Source organism: Electrona antarctica (genome assembly GCF_951216825.1).
Source record: "Electrona antarctica genome assembly, chromosome: 1".
NCBI classification, from domain to species: Eukaryota; Metazoa; Chordata; class Actinopteri; order Myctophiformes; family Myctophidae; genus Electrona; species Electrona antarctica.
In genome coordinates, this window is record NC_136806.1 from 49,639,642 (window position 1) to 49,661,277 (window position 21,636).

At 42.4% G+C, this 21,636-nt stretch overlaps 1 protein-coding gene and 1 long non-coding RNA gene across 6 annotated transcripts in view; one reads left to right on the forward strand and one right to left on the reverse strand.

Annotated features, from left to right (window-relative positions):
* The window catches only part of gria3b (glutamate receptor, ionotropic, AMPA 3b), a 194,901-nt gene extending 174,242 nt beyond the window's left edge, over window positions 1-20,659 (reverse strand). For all 5 annotated transcript variants that reach the window (XR_013789992.1, XM_079501011.1, XM_079501013.1 and 2 more), the window contains exons 1-2: window positions 20,521-20,659; window positions 19,756-19,914 (exon numbers count right to left, since the gene is read on the reverse strand). Coding sequence is in view for 4 of the 5 variants with exons in the window: in XM_079501011.1 (XP_079357137.1) it covers window positions 19,756-19,914; window positions 20,521-20,599 (238 nt within the window). In the remaining variant the exon portion in view is untranslated. The remainder of the gene's footprint in view (window positions 1-19,755; window positions 19,915-20,520) is intronic.
* On the forward strand, window positions 811-5,701 carry LOC306930925. Its single transcript, XR_013790937.1, has 8 exons — window positions 811-860; window positions 3,375-3,540; window positions 3,719-3,796; window positions 4,009-4,120; window positions 4,297-4,378; window positions 4,539-4,673; window positions 4,937-5,094; window positions 5,602-5,701. It is a non-coding gene; the product is annotated as an uncharacterized lncRNA (long non-coding RNA).
* Window positions 20,660-21,636: the final 977 nt, after the last annotated feature.

A 21,636-nucleotide genomic window follows, 5' to 3' on the forward strand; every position in this document is an offset into this window, starting at 1 on the left:
CCCACACACATTATCACACATTTGAAAAGATTATGGATTTTACAATCACATACACACACACACACACACACACACACACAGACACACGCGCGCACCATGCTTGGCTCCAGGATTAAATGACTGAGGCCGGCAAATAAAAATGTCAATTGTCAAATGTCAATCTAATTTTTAAATTTAAACTATGAGGGTGCAGAATTTGCAACTGAGGGTGCCAGGCACCAGTTATTGGTCTCATAACTTTCATTTTTAATTTTACGTAGATCTATAAGGGTCCATTTGGTTTAACCAACTCTCCATCATTTAGCTGGGGGCCACCTGGAACCCCTATAAGGACCACTGGTGGTCCCCGAACAACTGGAACTCCCCAGAACCACTGCTGAGTGTAACCCACCTGATAATAACCATATAATTTAATATCAAACACAAAAAAACTGCTTGAAATAAGTTTTTTTTTTAAACTGCATCATACAGTCAATACAGACAACATACATTAATTGACAGGTTGTAAGAAAATAATCAGTTTAAGGCCCAAACAATCTGTATTATTATATTATATTGTGAATGAAAGTGAAAGAAATCAGGCATTCATCATTGTAGTTGCTGAAGAAACGTGACATAAGGAGTGTTAATGGAAAGCACTTAAAAGATCAACTACACATCCCACAATGCATTGCAGCTCTTCAGTTCACCCATAGTGCACCGCGTTTTTGAAAAGACGAAATCTGATTGGCTGTGACGTTTAGGCAGTGACGTGGCATGCAGCCATTGGCTCATGAAAGAGCACACGCTGTCCTTTGAACAGAGAGGAGCCACACACAGAAGACACACACAGAAGCTGTAGCATGGAATGGATATTACAGGTAATGCTAAGCTTTTATTTATTGGTTTGCAGCTACATTTGCACTTCATACTGTAGTGTTTTCAGCCTTTGTCAATGTTTGCCTTTGTCAATGTTTTCATGTCAAACCAAAAGTAGGCTATTTGGCTGCAGAGCCACGTTTGAAAAGACTTAAAATATGTTGCTTAATTAAAGGTAGTGTAGAGGATTTTCTTTGGTTGAAATAAGTCATAGCTCTATATTGTGATAATCATTGGTATAGTCTGTGTTTGTTCAGTAACAGTTTAAGTAGCTCTATATTGTGACAGTAATCATTGCTATAGAGTGTTTGTTCAGCAACAAGAATAAAATTGGTCCAATGGCTGGAGTTTGATATTCTCCCAACATGAAATCTATTACAAGAGTATATTTCAAGAATTCGGAAAGTATCCATATGGAGGATATCACCATATTCGGGCAAAGGATTCTTGGGTTTTTCGCTCAGTGGCTGTTTTCAATATAACTAATGGACTAATTAGCACTGCAGTTGTGCACATGATTATGTAACAGATTTTTGTATGCCAGATAGCACTATGAGAGCATTTCTGGCAATTTCATTGCTTTCAATTAAAAAGAGGAATGTACAGTATTGTTAGTGCAGTGGTTCTCAACCGGTCCGTCTGATTTTTTCGGGGTCCCCAGATGACAGTAATACAGTGACAATTTAAGGAAAGACTACATCAAAAGTAATCAAGAAACCATCATATAAACTGGTCAAACATGGGCCAAATAAAAAATAGCTGATCTACAAGCTCAATGCATGGAATTGTGAGCTTGTAGATCCGATAGTCACTTACTGTCTCCAGCACATTTTGTTTTAGCTTGTCTTTGAGGTACTACTGTATATAGCTGATATGTCCTATAGCCTGGTGCGTGTTAACATGTGCTTAGATAATGTAGAATTTGTTTTCGTGCATGAAATATTTTTGATAAAATTCAGGAATTCAGAGAAAAGCGGTTGGAAGGATCTCTGTGTCACTGCACACTTTGACACTGCACACTTTTGCCATGAGTTCTAAATGTACAGATGAGTTACATACAAGGACAGTACAGTAATTTGGAGTTACTTTAGATGCATACTGATAATAGGTCTAGTGGCGGTTTTGTATAGGGTTCTTTCTTGTGTGCTTCTGGAAGACCATATTGACATTTCAAAACCTATTTACATCACTGATGGTCGATAGGGAAGTGTAAAATAATCAAATTAACCTTTATATAGAGCACAGTTGCACTGGATTTCATAAATTGTACTCACCGCTGAGTATAATGTGAAGTTTAGGTGGAGTACAAAGCAGCAACATTGCCAACGCAGCATGCTGCAACCAAACACTGAATGCTGCCTTCAGTGACTGACACAGTGAGGGGAGTGGCAGTTCAGGAAGTGACATCATATTCTTTATACTGATCTGACTGACTGATCATTGACATGTTTGGTTACCATTTTTAACTGGGTTACCCCTCCGATTGCAAATATTATAGTAGTTAGTTAGTTTCTAATAGTATTTCATATTTTATCACCTTGTTTATTAGTGATTGCTTGAAAGTTTCCAGAGTGTCAACCAGTTGCTGATGATATTGTGACATCAAATGATGCACCATGAAAGCATAGGATTGGCACAAATCTTCCATGAGACCTTTTGTGTTATGGAAGGTATTGGATAGTGTCTTAACAGTTAAGGGGAGATATGGACAAAATCAAAATGGTACCACATTATGATGATTGTGGTGGTCATCTGGCCTAAGGCAACACATGGTGCGAGGGAAGGATAAAGTATAGAAAAGTAGGAAAAACAAGAAGAAAATAACTGAATGGCCTTTGTCAAGGTCAAATCTGTTGTGCAGTCAACTTGTTGGATTGGTGCTTCCAGTGGGAAAAAAATAAGGAGTTTCCAGTTATGGTGTCAAATAGAAATTATATATATAAAAAGTTATGTGAGTCTGTGACTGTTCTTTAGTGGAAAATGCAGTGATGAAAATGTTATAAGATGGTCTGTCATATCCCTTCATTCAGGCCAAGAAAAGCTATGGCATCCAATTTGAAAATGAAAAAAAAGTTTTCTCAAAACAAAGTTCTTGCAATGTTGTGGTCAGTTGAATGTGTTCAATTCCCTCTGCTCTTAGTAGCAGGTCATTATTGGCATGATCATCGCTGACAGGCCTGGTTATCCATGTTGTTATTGAAAGTGTGTTTGTGTTATATACTTATGCAGTCTTTGCGCCTGTGTTTTATGTAGCCAAAATACAAAACTGGTGTTGCCGTTAATACAATCTCCGTTGGTAGGTCTGGTTGGTGTCAGTGAATGTTTGAGAGTGTATGTAGGATATGTATCCCAGTAATTGCAGTGATCTGTAGTTTCCAATGAGTTTACAGACATGTATTCATGTTTTTCTTTTTTTTATGCTAAGGTTTTCTCAAAGGGATGTGTGTATGTGTGTGTATATGTGTGTGTGCCCATTTTTGCTTTTGAAAACTGGTGTAACTTTTCCTTAATTCCAGAAATGGCAGAAATAAAAGTTGGCTAAGGTCCTGCAGCTCCAACGCCCTGATTGGGTGTAGACCTTCATAGCACCATGGCACAACTTCCCAGAGGAACTGTTGCAGTCTTTGGACACCGGAGAAACATCAAATGGGAATTCAGGAAGATTGTGGTGAAATTATGAATGTGAGTTCCTGCTTAGGAAGAACTAAGCAGACTAAGCAACTAAGCAGAACTAAGCAGGAAGAACACAACTGTATGCAGCTGAACTTGTATTTCCCTCAACCTGAAATACAATACATTTATGTTGATGGTGATGAGCAGTTTTAAAATCTTAATGATGCTTGTTTTATTATTTTGTTAGTTTCTTATTCAGAGAGTCCTGTTTTCTGCAAAACGTCTACCCATCAGCGCTGGCATCAACCCTGGGGTTTCTGGAGAGGTGTGTATTTTTGTGTTTGCTTTAGCCTGCACTAAAAGAAAGTAGCACTGCCTAATCTAAATCTTTTCCATTAGAAGTTGCCTTAAATGAACATCTTCAATTAAAAATATATTTTTCTTTGTTTTATAATATATATATATATAATATATATATATATATATATATATATATATATATATATATATAATACTGTTTTTATTCTATTTCCGCAGGTGTCTGTTCTCCATCAACCCAGAGAAGGAGAGCACATCGTATCTATAGTTGTGAATCCTAGGTATACCTTGATTCACTCTCGGACCATGAGTAGTGAGATTGTTGATTATGGTAAGATTCATAGTGTCCACGCATGAATCTTACCGTGTCCACGCACGCACGCGGCGAGTGTGCGTGCGTGGACACACACACACACACACACACAGTACTTAGATATACACACACACACACACACACACAGTACTTAGATATACACACATTAATAATTTGAAATTCTATTTTATCAGGTCAACCCAGATGGTGGAGAAGACGACCAAAGACCAGGAACCTTTGAGTAACATGATCTTCGAATATGGGCTTTTAAAACAAGTAAGCTTAAACATTCAGTACGCATTTCATAGACACACATACACCACCCTCCAGTCTTTATTATTTTTTAATTGCTTTATATAATCTACATTAGTTTATTTTCTTTACATGGCTGTATTATAATCTAAAGATTTTCTTCATTGTCCTTGTGTGTCTGCAGATGCATGTTCTTGATCAACCCAGAGAAAGGCACTAAAGTGGAAAGCAAAACAAATCACGACTTGGTGTGAATCCTAGGGTGTCTACCATGATCCAGTTTCTTTCGGACCATGACTGGGGCGTGATCTTGAATATGGTAAGAATTTTGGCCACGCACGCACGTGTTATTCGGTGCATTATCCTGGTGGCTTTCTTTCACATGTCCTCTCGGTTATGAGGGAACACGCATGCGCTTAAGACACTACACCCCGAAGAGACCCAGCTATGACCTGTGGTCCTGCACTGCTACCTATTGACCAAGGTTATTGTGATTTTGTTGGAAAATGAAACACAGAACATAAACTTGTAATAATAACAGTAATTCAATCCTAACTTATTTATTTCCCCTCACATTTGTAGAGCGGTAACACAGCTCACCAGAAGGGTGGATGCCGTCAAGGAGTTGTCCAGCACCGTCAAGGAGAGCTTTTCAGGGGTGACAGAGGCTGGACAGGATGGAGGCATCCATCCTGCAAACGCCTCCTCCTGCCAGCCAAAAGATTCCCCAAGAGCTGTCTGTATGTACTTAATCTACCTATTTATCTTCAACAGAGCCCCCCCCCCCCCCCCCCCCCCCAACAGTACAACTCTAGAAACCCTTGTATAAATGTATGGCTGTGACCCTACCCAGTTCACTGTCTCTGCATTCTATGTATGTTTACCTTGCTTACTGTAAATCGCTCTTGATAAAGTGTGCTAAATGCCTAAATTGTAGATTAGTGTTGATTTGATACGGTTAAAAATAACAGATGGCACAATGACCAAATATTGACAAATGTAATATTGGTGTGATTTGTGTTATTTTTTTGTTAAATAGGTGGGTTTTCTATTCAAATGGTAATCATGTCTGTAGTGTTTGCTAAATAATAGGGGTCTCCCTGTCTCTATAGCTAGCTCGTCAGAGTACCCCCATTTAGTTTGACAGTTTACATTTTGTCTGCTAATTTCTATCACCATCCTTTTGAGATGCCTTAATATAATACATTTAGAGATCATAATGTGGTATTTGTGTTGTCATTCACTAGAAGCCTGTAACAGGGCTTTTGAAAGCCTCAAGACAACCACACGAATTGAGCTGGCCGGGACATTGGAGGATGTGAAGAGGAGGAAGGCTCTCACTAGCCGGAGGGATCGGGTGAGCTATTGACCTGCTCTTACTGACATGTGAAATGTCAGAACCTGATGTCTCCCTTTTGACTGATACCTGTCCATTTAAACTCTAGACGGGCCTGCCCCAAAGTTATTAGTGCAGCTGCGCCCGGCAACTAGAGTTCAACAGGCCTGAATTAAGGCCTATCAAACCCTGTACACAAGAGAATGTCCCCGCTACCACCCTTAGATCTCCATATATGGAGCTGACCTGTTCTGACATTCCATATGTTGATCTGACATCATCAAACACTGTACACTCAAGACATGCTCCTTATAGTCCGGCAGCCACGGTTATGGCTATGGGGTGGGAAATTTGGTATACTTTTTTTTTTATTGGCCTAAAATATTGTCTATATACTGCTGACCGGCTGTCACTATTGGGCAATTTTTTTTATAGGGGTTTCTTGTGACCCTACCATTAACATCCTATGGCAGGCAGAAATGTCAAAAATGATCTTTATGCTTTAAGTAGCATGTGACATGTCAAACTATGGGGTTTTCATGATTCTGAATCCATTCCAAGCATTAGTTTGAGGTCAGCACATTTTGGGCACATTTGGGCTAGTGGCTATGGCTGCTTTTAGCCCAAGGAGTGTTTTTTGTGCAAAACTAATGCTTGGAATGGATTCAGAATAATAAACCCCCTAGTTTGACATGTCGCATGCTACTTAAAGCAAAAGGAAAGTTTGACATTTTTGCATGCCATAGGATGTTAATTTTAAACTAAAGAAGCCTGTCGGCTGCCGGACTATTAGGCTATATGGCCAGTACAGAATTCATTCCTTGTTGATCTGACCCTTCCATGCCAAAGCGCCAGTGCTCACCCAGCAGTCTACCGTCAACAAGTGCACACATCCGCCTCTTAGGTGTCTTACTGGTTTATTTAAGCCAAGGGATATAACAGTGAGGTGGTCATTACAGAGAAATCTGCTGCAGGACATGAAGCAGAGGGGTCATACACAAAGGGGTAGAATGTTTGGAGATGTGTGTAGTTGCCAATGACATAATAGCGTTGTCCCAATTTCTTTCAGACTGAGTAAAAGTACTTAATTGTTAGTACTCGCCAATACCGAGTACCGATACGAGTACTTTTTATTTTCATTGAGTAACCACTTAATTTACCCCCTTTTTCTCCAATTTAATTTCATATGCCTACAACAGTTGGCGGGGTGTGGAGCCCAAGGACCCGCATGAGGGTTCATTCTGGACTCTTTACCCTGAGATCCCCCCCCCTGCTCCAGAGGGGTGTGGAGCCCAAGGAGACCCGCATGAGGGTTCAGTCTGGACTCTTTACCCTGAGACCCCCCCCCCCTGCTCCAGAGGGGTGTGGAGCCCAGGGAGACCCGCATGAGGGTTCATTCTGGACTCTTTACCCTGAGATCCCCCCCTGCTCCAGAGGGGTGTGGAGCCCAAGGAGACCCGCATGAGGGTTCATTCTGGACTCTTTACCCTCAAACGTCTGTACATAAAAGAGGCCCTGGAGGGTGAAGCGGAAGGGACTGGAGGAGTGTGAGTGCGTGAGTGTGAGAGGCATGAATTCCGTTTGTGTCCGAGCATAGGCATGGTAACGCCCCGCCTGCAGTGTCGGTAGACCAATCACAGGCAGGCGGGGCGTTACCATGCCTCAGCCATGCCTATGCTCTGACACAAACGGAATTCACGCGTGTGAGAGTGGTTTCCCCTCATCTGCTCCTCACCCTGACTCCCGTCGTCTGTGCGCCATCCTGTGTGTTCTTGTTCTTGTCCTGTTCAGACAAACTGTGAGACCATGTCCTGGCTACAATACTTTGTTGTCAAGCTGCCTTTTTTTGTTTTAACATTTATCTAAATGTTTAAACCTTCATTGTATTGTTTCTAGAGTGACTTTTTCAACCTAGGTTCATGTTTTAGGTTATTAGAGAAAGTAAAAGATTAATGTAATTTTTTTTCCATTTGCTGCTCTTTTTCATTTTAGGGATTTTAGCTGACATGGGGCTAAATATGTATTTTTTCACATTTTTATAGCGATTTATTTTTTTATTATTTACTATAGTCTTACTAGACTCCAAGAAATTACATCTGGCCACAAAAGATCACAGGATCTACTGAATGTGTCAAACGTACATGACACACAGTGTGGCTTCCTCCCAGTAGGCTATACCTTCACATTCAGTAGATCCTGTGATCTTTTGTGGCCAGATATAATATCGTGGGGTCTAGTAGGACTATAGTAAATAATAACAAAATAAATCACTATCAAATTTTGTAAAAAAGTACCCCCATGCTCGAATGATTCCAGAATACACGTTGCCTGGTCCCCACTAGCCTTGATTCTGCCGCACCCGAGTACACTTCATTCAACTGTATTCAATGCTTTCACAATGCAGCGATCCGTATCCCAGTACACTTCATTCAACTGTATGCAATGCTTTCACATTGCAGTGATCCGTATCTGAGTACACTTCATTACAACTGTATTCAATGCTTTCACATTGCAGTGATCCGTATCTGAGTACTGTATTCAATGCTTTCACATTGCAGCAATCCGTATCTGAGTACACTTCATTCAACTGTATTCAATGCTTTCACATTGCAGCAATCCGTATCTGAGTACACTTCATTCAACTGTATTCAATGCTTTCACATTGCAGTGATCCGTATCTTTTGGAGGCATGGCCCCTGTTTTGAGGTTGCTAAATAAATGTTTGTTTGCGCTGAAGTGATTTTTGTTTTGTAAATTGTTTTTAGCTTAATGTTTATATTCAAAGTAGGTAGCCTTTTTGGATGAGACATTTGGTGTAGAGGGGAAAAAAGAACTGGGCCTAGTATAAAGTTTTGGGTACACTGATCTGTCCTTGTATAGTGGGTCATCATGATATGGGCCATGAATGGTATACTGAAATATACAGGTCATATTCTGACAAGATACAACTGGTGTTTGGATTTAGGATATGACGACAGGTCATATTCTGACAAAAGATACAACTGGTGTTTGGATTTAGGATATGACGACAGGTCATATTCTGACAAAAGATACAACTGGTTTTAGGATTTAGGATATGACGAGGTCATATTCTGACAAAAGATACAACTGGTTTTAGGATTTAGGATATGAAGACAGGTCATATTCTGACAAAAGATACAACTGGTGTTTGGATTTAGGATATGACGACAGGTCATATTCTGACAAAAGATACAACTGGTTTTAGGATTTAGGATATGACGACAGGTCATATTCTGACAAAAGATACAACTGGTGTTTGGATTTAGGATATGACGACAGGTCATATTCTGACAAAAGATACAACTGGTGTTTGGATTTAGGATATGACGACAGGTCATATTCTGACAAAAGATACAACTGGTTTTAGGATTTAGGATATGACGACAGGTCATATTCTGACAAAAGATACAACTGGTGTTTGGATTTAGGATATGACGACAGGTCATATTCTGACAAAAGATACAACTGGTGTTTGGATTTAGGATATGACGACAGGTCATATTCTGACAAAAGATACAACTGGTTTTAGGACTTAGGATATGACGACAGGTCATATTCTGACAAAAGATACAACTGGTTTTAGGACTTAGGATATGACGACAGGTCATATTCTGACAAAAGATACAACTGGTGTTTGGATTTAGGATATGACGACAGGTCATATTCTGACAACAGATACAACTGGTTTTAGGACTTAGGATATGACGACAGGTCATATTCTGACAAAAGATACAACTGGTGTTTGGATTTAGGATATGACGACAGGTCATATTCTGACAACAGATACAACTGGTTTTAGGACTTAGGATATGACGACAGGTCATATTCTGACAAAAGATACAACTGGTTTTAGGACTTAGGATATGACGACAGGTCATATTCTGACAAAAGATACAACTGGTTTTAGGACTTAGGATATGACGACAGGTCATATTCTGACAAAAGATACAACTGGTGTTTGGATTTAGGATATGACGACAGGTCATATTCTGACAACAGATACAACTGGTTTTAGGACTTAGGATATGACGACAGGTCATATTCTGACAACAGATACAACTGGTTTTAGGACTTAGGATATGACGACAGGTCATATTCTGACAAAAGATACAACTGGTGTTTGGATTTAGGATATGACGAAAGGTCATATTCTGACAAAAGATACAACTGGTGTTTGGATTTAGGATATGACGACAGGTCATATTCTGACAACAGATACAACTGGTTTTAGGACTTAGGATATGACGACAGGTCATATTCTGACAAAAGATACAACTGGGGTTAGGACTTAGGATATTCATAGTAGTCATATCTTGACATTGGATATGACATGTATCCTGGATAAAACTATCTCCATATTCTAGAAGAATAAAATTGGTCCCATTCTGGAGTTTTGATATTCTCCGAACATGAAATCCATTACGAGAGTATATGTCAAGAATCCGGAGAGTATCCATATGGATATCACCGTATTTGAATCATATCTGGTAATATTCGGGCAACGATTTCTAGGGATTCTTGGGTTTTTCGCCCAGTGGCCCCCCTTCTGTATATCTTAGTATCTTTACTAATCTATTGCAGACTTACTGATACAAGGACTTAAGCTTCTAAAATAAATACTGCTGCTGTAATTAAAGAGAGAAAATATTCTCAATAGTGGATAGACTGAATGATTAACTACCCCAAAAACAGTCTACATTTTACCACTACTCTTAGCTTAAAACTTCAATGAAATCGTCATAATAAATGTAACAGAAATCTTAATATTGTAAGCATAATAATATTGTAGCATTGTGATATTTGGCCATAGCTCCCTACCTTCCCCGGCTACATTTGGGGAAGGGGGTTGTTGCCCAGACAGGGGCCAGACTTGTGAACCGTGGGTCATGGCATGGGTTCAATAGTGGGTGAAATGAGTAATGGTAATATTTAGTAGTTTTCACTTTTACAAAAATATTATAATATAATATAAGGTTGAGGTATGAGGTTGTGCAGCCTATATTTTGGTTATTTGATTTTTTTTGTATATGCTTAAATTAGTCCAATTAGACCAATAAAAATAAGGCAACATAAACCCATAATAATTGAATAAGTGTGGAAAAAATCATTGGTTTGTGATCAGATTGACTTCTTAATGAACAGTAAAGACATCAGGATTAGGTTAAACCTGGCCTGGTCCGGAGCATTAGTTTCCATGGTTGGTAACTAGTGTGGCATTGCTTTCATGAAACCGAATCAAGCCTCAACATATCCAGGTTAACTGGCAAAATTAATCTGGGAAGATTAACCAGCTTTCATGAAACCGGTTAATCGCTGATCCAGGATATATTAAAACAGATCTGTTAAATCCTGGTTTAATCTCTAATCCAAGTTTCGTGAAACGAGCCCCAGGCTGTCATAAAGGCCCATTTTCTAAACAAAAATCACACTTGTGTGAAGTCAGGGGCGCTCTTATCATCATACATCACCATATTAGGGCATTCATAAAAAAAAAATCGATGCATCGATTTCATTAACGCCTTGCTTGCCCGGACCTATTTAATCCATGTGCCCATCATTTATAGCGCCCAGACCACTTTTACCGGTGCACCGGAAGTTGTTGTGCATGTCTGTGTAGCAGCTAACAATAGCCACACCACTCTAGAGTCGATCGACAACAACGGGAGGTAAGAATAAATCTATCGCGACTAGCGACTGGACCGCGGAGCGCCGTCTAACACAGGATCTTTTTTCAGAATTAGACAGATGATTTAGATCGGGAGTTATGAACGTTTTAAGATTTTCGTTTTCGTCCGCTAAACAGGCAGGGAACATTTCCGATGACGTGTCACTGTTTGACACGTCATCAGATTGGGTAACAAGCGCTCCTAGGCTGTGGAGCGAAGCGATCGGTTTTGATATCATTAATCTCCGTCCTATTTATCAATCTCCGGCTTGGGCACTTGACCATGACCTTGAACTTGACGGAGATCTCCGACCCGGGCCTCCATGGTGTTAACAAAAGTTCAAATTAGGAGAAGTCTAAAGTAAAAAAAATAATATTTTGATCTAATTGATTTCCCCATGTTATATGTTTTGCTCTATGTGTGCGTGTGTACAGAATTCAAACTGTAGGATTGATTATTGTCACGGACGGACATAAGTCATTCTTTCCCTCTCCATACCGCACCGGAGCGCACTCGCCTATTAGTTTGCATTGCATTCAGAACGCGCCCTTAATTAACAACCTAACTGCAGCTGTGTGTGGCTCTCAGCGCGGTCGATGTCCCACCGAAGTTGAACTGCATCATGCACTGTGTCAGAGAAGTAACAGATGGAAGCGCGCAAACTTTATCCCTAAACTATATCCCCCCCACCTCCGTGCTGGAAATAAAACGTCTGGGTTTCCGAGGCTGCATCCGTGCCGTTTCTGGTTTAGCTTTACATGGCTCAGAAAATAAGTAAGAAACTAACATGAGAACGTTATCGAGGAGGAGGAGGAGGAGGAGAAGGTTCACGACGTGAACGTGGAAGGTAATAGCAGATTGTATTCTGATGATGTGCTAATCATGTGCTAATGATGTTAATATAGACCTATGTCTTCTATTGTGTTCTGAAGGTCGGGCTGCTGTACTGCGTTGCGCTGTGTGCCAATTATGCCCCCTCTACTGTTGTATTCTCTTTTCTGGTCTGTGTACCAGTGTCACAGTGTGCGACGCACACTTGCGTGTGTGCCTGCACTGTTTAGTATTTACTATTACATTTTTATGTTTTGATAATCAGCGCTTTGCCATATTGATGATACATACTGTGCCATATTGGAGAGGCCACTGTGTGCGCAGTGCTTTGTTTGACATGCTCCGTATTTGAGCGTGCGCACCCACCCCACCCCCGTCATAAAACAATGCATCGACTCAACTTCGACTTTACTGTCCGACAAGTCGACTTGGAAAAATCTCAACTCGTTAATGCCCTACACCATATACATCACATTCCGTGCTCAGCCAATCATTACAAATGTCATTCCGGCCAATCACTTTTGGCATCTTCACTTTTCTACCCTCACTTTTATCTTCAATATGTACTTTGCTCAGCCAATCAAATCATCGCTATGGGGTGATCAGCCAATCACAAGCCAAAAAATAATACAAACTGTTTGAAGTGAGGGGCGCTCTCATCATCATCATACATCATCTCATTTCGGCCAATCAGAATTTGCGTCCTCACCTTCGTCTTCAATGTTGTGTTTACACAAACAAACACTCACAATTGTCCATTCATTGTCAATTGCACTTAATGTTTGTGTTAGGAGTCGGACAAAGTTTGTGTTGCACACACTAAAAGCTGGAGATAGGAGAAAGAAATCTCACCCGTGTGAAGTGCTCTTGTTGTTGTACATCATCCAATAAAAAAATAATATACTTCATGAATTAATTTGTCAACATACAGCAAATCTTTTTCACCATACAGCAAAAAGCTGTATATATCAAAAGATACACAATTCAAATTCCTCTTGTATGTGATCATAAAAATCACTCTCGGGTGAAGTGAGGGGCACCACATAGTCTCGCGTTACCAGACTGTTGCCTCCGCAATTTCCAAATGCTTCATCATACAGTCTGGGCCAACGGAAGAGCTGTCATAAGTGGAGCCTCCTCCAGTTTGTGTGTTTGTGTGTACCCCATAGCGGTGATTTGATTGGCTGAGCAATGTGTGTACCCCATAGTGATGATTTGATTGGCTGACCAATGTGTGTTGGTTGGCTGAGTAATTTGATGTATGATGATGTATGATGATAAGAGCGCCCCTCACTTCACATGAGTGTGATTTTTGGGATAAAAGATAAACATTAAAAGTCCATAGACTTGGCTGCCACATGACATAATTTCCGACTAGCATCCATCAACACAAATATACATGAGTCCTAATGCTGACAGAGGACTACGTCATCTGGGAACGGCTATACTGATGACGAAGGACATCTGAATGTCTGCCAAATACTTGTGACAGCATGGCTGTCACGTCTCACACTTCCACAACAGACGAGTGGTCTTAGATGACAGGGAGCAAAGCCCCGCGTACAGGCCGGGACGGCAGCAGATGAATGTTATTTAACCACATGAACCCTATAGCATCGCTATTCTGGGTTTGTCAAACATTCGGCAGAAAAATATCCTCTAATCGGGGAAAATAGGGGCTGCAAATAGCATCTACAACCTCACAACGCATTGTGCATTGTGAGCTTTTAGATCGTCCGTTTTCTGTGAGCAGATTAGGTGAAAAGGTGGAAAAAGGAGGTGACCAAGTGTGTACAGTACACCCTTGAGGAGGGCCACGGTCAATGTATATTTTAGGGCAGTTTAAGCATATTAAGAGTTTAAGGGTTTTAGCAGAAGCATGTAGGCTATTTGACTTATACAGAAGCATAGTGCAGGGTTGAAGTGGTTAATATTAATGCTCTTCTCCATTTTGCTCACTACATTTCTAGAAAACAATGGCTGTTCACAGACTGTTGTGAACGCAGCGTGAGCCGTCTCCCATTTGATTCCCAGGACACTGCCTTGGAAGACGATGCCTCAGATCTTACATGATGGCACATCATGTTCACAAGGATATGTTTGTCATTCTCTGTTCCATGGTCCAGCAAGGTGTGATAACTGTCACATTGTAGGGGCTCTGTTCCATGGTCCAGCAAGGTGTGATAACTGTCACATTGTAGGGGCTCTGTTCCATGGTCCAGCAAGGTGTGATAACTGTCACATTGTAGGGGCTCTGTTCCATGGTCCGGAAAGGTGTGATAACTGTCACATTGTAGGGGCTCTGTTCCATGGTCCAGCAAGGTGTGATAACTGTCACATTGTAGGGGCTCTGTTCCATGGTCCAGCAAGGTGTGATAACTGTCACATTGTAGGGGACACTGTTCCATGGTCCAGCAAGGTGTGATAACTGTCACATTGTAGGGGCTCTGTTCCATGGTCCAGCAAGGTGTGATAACTGTCACATTGTAGGGGCTCTGTTCCATGGTCCAGCAAGGTGTGATAACTGTCACATTGTAGGGGCTCTGTTCCATGGTCCGGAAAGGTGTGATAACTGTCACATTGTAGGGGCTCTGTTCCATGGTCCAGCAAGGTGTGATAACTGTCACATTGTAGGGGCTCTGTTCCATGGTCCGGAAAGGTGTGATAACTGTCACATTGTAGGGGCTCTGTTCCATGGTCCAGCAAGGTGTGATAACTGTCACATTGTAGGGGACACTGTTCCATGGTCCAGCAAGGTGTGATAACTGTCACATTGTAGGGGCTCTGTTCCATGGTCCAGCAAGGTGTGATAACTGTCACATTGTAGGGGACACTGTTCCATGGTCCAGCAAGGTGTGATAACTGTCACATTGTAGGGGACACTTTGCATCGGTGATGATAAGTAAGATGGTTTTATAGGAACACTGCGGCAGGTAATCGGTACAATTCAGAAGAACAAAAGATAACTACACAGCCAGTACTGTAGCGTAGCCTATACATAACTTTTCAGAAATATATCAGGGAAAGGCCATCATTGATAGTAATCATACCAAGGCTTCTGTGGGAGAAATACAACACTGTGTTCATACGCTCAAATTAGAGTTGTTCTGATACTGATACCAATATCAGGTATCGTACAAGTACAAGACACTATCTACTGATTCAAAATCATGTACAGTCAACCCGTTCTCACTCCCAAGGCATCACATTTTACAGTCATAGACTCATCATTAGACCCAACTGTCAACATGACAGGTTGCAGGTTGACAAAGCTATGGCTAAACCTAACCATAACCTCATAAAAAAAATATGCCTAACCTCACAGGAACCAAAAACAACCATTTACTGTGACAGGCAAAAAGTAATAGAAATATACCCTCTGTCTTGGGAATGTGGAGCTATCTTAACACAGTGAGCCACATGGCTTGCTGTTCCACCCACTGTTTTGGGTGTCATTTGTAGCACTATAAATGATGGCTCCTCATTTACTGTACTTGGCTAATTTAGAAATTTAGCAGACATGATTAGCCAGAGCGACTTTACAATAACCAAGGTAAACGGTGTAGTGCCTCAGTAAACTAGGATCACAGTATGCCCACTCCTAATCGTCAGATATTGCAGCCCTGTGATCTTTCTCCCCAAATAGTCACTATACTTTGTGAAAATGTGTTGGTACAGTAGACCAATTTTATCGGGTGTTAGCTCATTTACATTACAACACGTATAGTGCTAGCAGAGGAGTGTAACGCTAGTCAGAGCAAGCAAAATGCAAGTCACTCATTCTCTGTATGTCGTACTGTATGTATTTGTTTGTTGTTTAACAAAGCATTGAGCCCGAGCAAGGCCATACATCGATAGCAATCATATCACATCCATATAGGGTTAGCAGTAGGTTACATACACAACAGTCGACGCTGGTATCTGATCGCTGTTCTGAATTCACCAGTATGCAAGTTCAAGTATTGTAATCGGTATCTGAGAGGAAAAATCCAGAACAACTGAAATGTAAATGCTGCATTATACCCGAGGTTGTTTTCATCTCTGTTGTTAAAACAAAGTCAGTCACACATGAACTATTCAAAGTGACTGCACATTCACTTAACCCATTGAGACCTGGAACGCATCCATGTCACGTTAGCGTTTAACCACATTAACCATTAACCCATTTTGGGCGGGAACCCCTTTTGGTGTTTTAAACATAATGTTATAATTTAGCTATTGAAAAATAGCAGATCTACAAGCTCATAGCGCGCCACCGAGTGGCGCGCTATGAACTTGTAGATCTGCTATTTTTGAAAAATCGTTAAAATGTGCCTCAAATCTTTCCGAAAATTATTTTTTCGACGTCAGGCCTGAATGGGTTAAGAGTACAGCACTAAGGCTTGCATAGACGCAAATGTTCAGTGGTTACTAAGGCCTAAACGAAGAAGGAGTTGGATATGGCACTGTTTCTCTGTGGACAGCCCCAGGGACCCTTGAGTCATAGGCCCGCAAAACACAGAGTGTGAACAAACGGAACCAAATGGACCATTACGGTGCGTTCAAACGGGTAGATGGAAAAGATTCAAAGATGCAAAGCTACAGTGTATTTGCAGCTGTTGTAGCTTCTGCAGCAGCTACAAGCGTCGGATTTGCTTCGTAGCTGCACGTCGCTGGCTTCCATTGACAATAAATGGTAGACTGCGTCTTTGCGTCTGCTGCCCGTGTGAACGCAACATTATGGATACATTTGGTTCCATGTATACACTCTCAGAGTGAAATAACCACTGACGATTTTACAAAACATAATTCGAGTGTAGATTGGGGTCCCAGAGATAAAATAAAATCATAACAAATGGGCGCCTGTGGCCTAATGCATATCAAACTGGGGGTTCTTGAAATGAGAAAAAAAAAAGGTTGAGAACCCATTCGCATGGAGAAAAAAAAAAGAACAAACATAGGAGGAGAATTCAGAAGCTTGAGAGTGAGGCGGAGCTCGCATCATTTGTACTAGACCATGATGAGGTTAGTGGGCATACGGGGTGGGAGGAGGGGGGGTTCTAAACATCGCAACTGAAGTCGCAAACAGACACATTATCATTAACATCAAAAGGAAAAGAGGTTCTCTCACCGATCACTGTGATGATAGTGTATTTAACAACACGCTACAGCTACACTCTTCGCACCACTCAACGCCATTAAATTTCCCCACTGAGCATTAGCATGTCAGCAGCATCATTAAAGGCTCACAGCCTTCTAATGTTGTATGTTTAAGGCGGTTCAGAGACAGTTCTTGACGGAGACGCTAAGACAACAGAAGCTAGGGGGAAAAAAAGAAGCCAGAAACGGGGCCAGGGCTCTCACAGGAGCCCCCCCCACCCTCCCTTCCATTTGCTAAAGCTGCGTCTGCCCATGGAATTTAATTAGATTCCGATATCTAGTCTCTTTTCTCTTATGCTCGCCTTTTCCTCTTCAACACGCGTGAAATTGCACGTACCGTTATCTATTATTTATTTCACTCATTTGCTTATTGTTTCCCGCAGACGATGTCTGCGTTTCGGGCATAAGCGGGCGGCTCTGCATGCGTGCGATACACCCCCTACTTCATCTCCTCTCCCCCGGTCGGTCGGTCGGCCGGCCGGTCTAGTCGGTCGGTCGGTCAGTACAGGCAGACGAGGCCCACCTCCTCCTCTGCAGGTCTGAGCACCGGCAACTCATTTGCTGCCGCTGCTCGGGGAGCTATGGATTTTTTTCCCTTGCCTTCCTCCCTCCCCCTTTCGCCCAATGACAGCACGGTGAGGTGCTATGAGGGCTGGGTGCTAATGAGCTGACTCTGCAGACCAAGGGGGAGATGCTGTGTAGCAGCACAGGGGGAGTCAGAGGACGGACAGAGCGCACGGGGATCAGACAGCTCTCTCTGTTATCGCATTAAGACCTAGAACGCATCTGTTATAGCTTTTAACCACTTTAACCTTTATTTTTTAAAACTTTTAGCTGTTGAAAAACTACAAGCATAGAAATGTGGCGCAAATCTTTGAATATATATATTCTTTCACGGCAAACGTTTTTAACTCTTATCTTTGCTTCTGGGAGGAGTCCCTGGAACCAAATAATTTGAGATGGGGGTCTGCGACCAAATACATACAGTATAATGTTTGGGGTCATTGACATGAACTAGTTTGAGAACAACTGATATAGAAACATAGATTTTTCAGAAAAACGTCATTTAGAAGACATTTTGTAGAATCTACGGCCTTAGGTCTCAGTGGGTTATGTGGCACCGTGCAGAGGAGCACCACCGGGACAGCTGTGACCACAGTGACCACACCACAGCGGGAACACACACACACACACACTGACACACACACACAGACACACACTGACTGAGTCACATCGCACTACTCAGACAGGAAGTCTGCTATCTGCGAAAATTAAGGAGATCGACTGGGCCGCCCCGGCCAATCTGCTCTCACCGTCTCTCGTGACATCACAGCACGACGGTATCGTCCTCAGCCCGCCTTTCCCCCTCGCTCCTTTTTGTCCATTGTGTTTGTGCTGATCCCGAGCAAATGAGACCGAGGGGAGTATAACGCTATAAAAAAGAGGTCATTCGCTGCATCCAACACAGATCAAACGGTAGCTCAGAGGGACACTGGTACTGCATGCTGGGATGAATGGTAACCCAGTCTAATAGGACTGCACATGCACACACACACGCACGCATGCACGCACGCACGCACAGTCCCAAGTGCTACTGGTGGTGAGCGAGGCGCAGACAGCATATTAATCAGTTATGGTGATGTTAAGGCCAAAGCGTGAGCAATGGATTTTTCCATGTGATCAAAGTAGTGTAAAAGATAAAGAAAAAGCAGCAGTTTCTTTCAGCCGTACAATGCGGTGCCTTAGCAGCCTCCCTCTGTTCTGCAGCACAGCAACATGAAAGCAGCCTCCCACACCGGAGTCCTTGACACAGTGCTTGTGTAATTGGTTATGTTTTCTTTTTCGAAGGGCCAAGCGTTTTCAAAAAGACTGTGTCATGGCATTCGATGCGTTCACCGCGTTGCCAAGGTAACTTGTTTTTTTTTTTTTATGCCATGGAACTCTCGTCTCTGGAGCTGACATCTCTCAGATGGTGTCGTTGGGTCCATGTTGCTTTGGCAAAACACTTCTTACAGTAGAGAGTTGATCAACGACTAAGCAATTGGACCTTTATTGTATTTGCATTACACTATACCCAGCTTGAATAAACAAAACAGAGCAGATTGAGCCAAGTAGGCCAAGGATGTAAAGAAAGGGAAAATAAACTGAAAATCATGCCAACTGGAAGAGCATGTGTTAAATGTTAGAAGCAGTCACGATTGTGAAGTGGGGACTTCACATGGAGTGGGAACGGACGAAGCAGGCCTATTCCAGTTGGACATGGCTTTTTATTCATTTGGCTCTATCAGCCGCAGGCTACGTGATCCTTTGGTGAGGTTTCTGTGCTAGTTTGACATGAATAATTCTTGCCCACTCTGCACATGTGTGGAGTTCTGTGTGGAGATGACTAAAATAGCAACTGCACTTACACGCATGGGTGACTGAGAAGCTGTTGGATGACTCGAGGTTGTCAACATTGTAGGTCAGGTGGAAGGGTTTCTCCGTGGTGTTCTGGTTGGTGTTGTAGAGTTGGACAGCGAACCTGAAAGCACTGTGCTCCTGCACCGTAGAGCGCATGAAGAGACCCCCTGAAAGACAAAAAAATAAATAAAAAATAAAAAATACATTAATTGACTGTTTATTGGGTCTTGCGTGTAGCGTGTAACAACTTAAGTATCTATTAAGCCAGCACTTAAATCGACTTGTGACGGTCTATAGCCTACATTGTAGGCTGAGAATCGCTTATAAGGCGATACAGCGACCCCCGATACAGTTTAGAAACGGACTCAATGCATACAACTGTGAAAGTGTTGTTGAGAGGTGGAGGAGGCGAGCTGCTGCTCGCGTCCTTTATGTTTTCTATAAATATGTGCACTTATGACGCGTTGCAGTTGTTCTAGACAGGCATTAAAATGATAGGCCTACTGCATTGCACACATGGTCTGGATAAATAGTTTCGAGGAGTCGCGCGGTGCGTCTTTGCGACAATAACAGACCATCATAAGTCTCTCTATCAGTATGGCATAGCTCCGCGCTCCGGATAGCGTTCTCTCTCTGCAGGGCTCGATGCTTCTTTTTTTTCTTCTTTTTTTTTTTAATGAATGTTGATATTTTAAACATTTTTAAATGCACCGAACGCAACACGTATACGTTGTATAAAAGTATACGTTGTGTATACGTGGAGAAACACTTACCTATGTTTATCTGATTGGGAAATGCCGCGAACGATCTGCCAAAAAGCCAGAGCAGAAACAAGACCACGCTCTGTGCCATTTTTTTTTCTCCTCCGCGACCTGTCTATTAAACTCCTTCAAAGCAAAGGGACTGTCTAAGCAGGACACTCATATGCATGCAGACCGTGGACGGTGGAAATCCGCTGGGTTGATGATGGTCGCTCACAGTGCGCCAATTAGCTTCATTGAGGTGCAGCCCGAAAGACTCAGCTGCAGCTTTCTTTTTTCACAACTGAACGCAAGCAAAGCAAAGCAGAGCGAGCGAGGAGAGCGAGGGCGAGAGAGAGAGAGAGAGAGAGAGAGAGAGAGGGGGGGTAGGGAGAGAGAGAGAGAGAGAGAGAGGGGGGGGGGGAGAGAGAGAGGGGGGGGGGGGGGTAGGGAGAGAGAGGGGGGGTAGGGGGAGAGGGGGGGTAGGGGGAGAGGGGGGAAGGAGAGAGAGAGAGAGAGAAGAGAGGGGGGCAGGGGGAGAGTGGGGAAGGAGAGAGAGAGAGGGGGGGGGGCAGGGGGAGAGTGCATGGTGAAGGAGAGAGAGAGAGAGAGAGAGTCTCAATTGTCCCAAAGATGGTGGTGGGGATGGGAAGTGATCTGAACTCCGATTAATTGGACCATGTGGGCGGATCGGGCCAATGTTGATCAAACTTGCTCTGACCGTTAAATTAAAAAAGCCCAGTGAGTATAGCCTGCTAGATTACGACGCGCTGCACATGTCAATATTAGCCTGCTGTGGGAAGGATCAATGCAAACACTGCAATCTCAAGCCGCCGATGATTCTGAATAGGCAATAGCACTTCCCAGCTGCTAGACATACCGTGTGCATGCCGTTTCTACAACGGGTTTGTCGAGTTTCCACGGACACACGGCGAGTCGACACAAAATGCCATATCACAGAGTAGGCCTATTATATAGGCTATTCTCAGTGTTGGAGTATGCCTCTCTTTGGGAGCCTTTTGTCCCCCGTACAACACAATGTACGGGTTCACATGCAGACGGATACAGACAAAATCTGAAACTTTTCAGATGAGTCAGGATGAGTGAGCAATGTCAGCCTGGAATTGGCTAGCCTCACACAAACTGGAC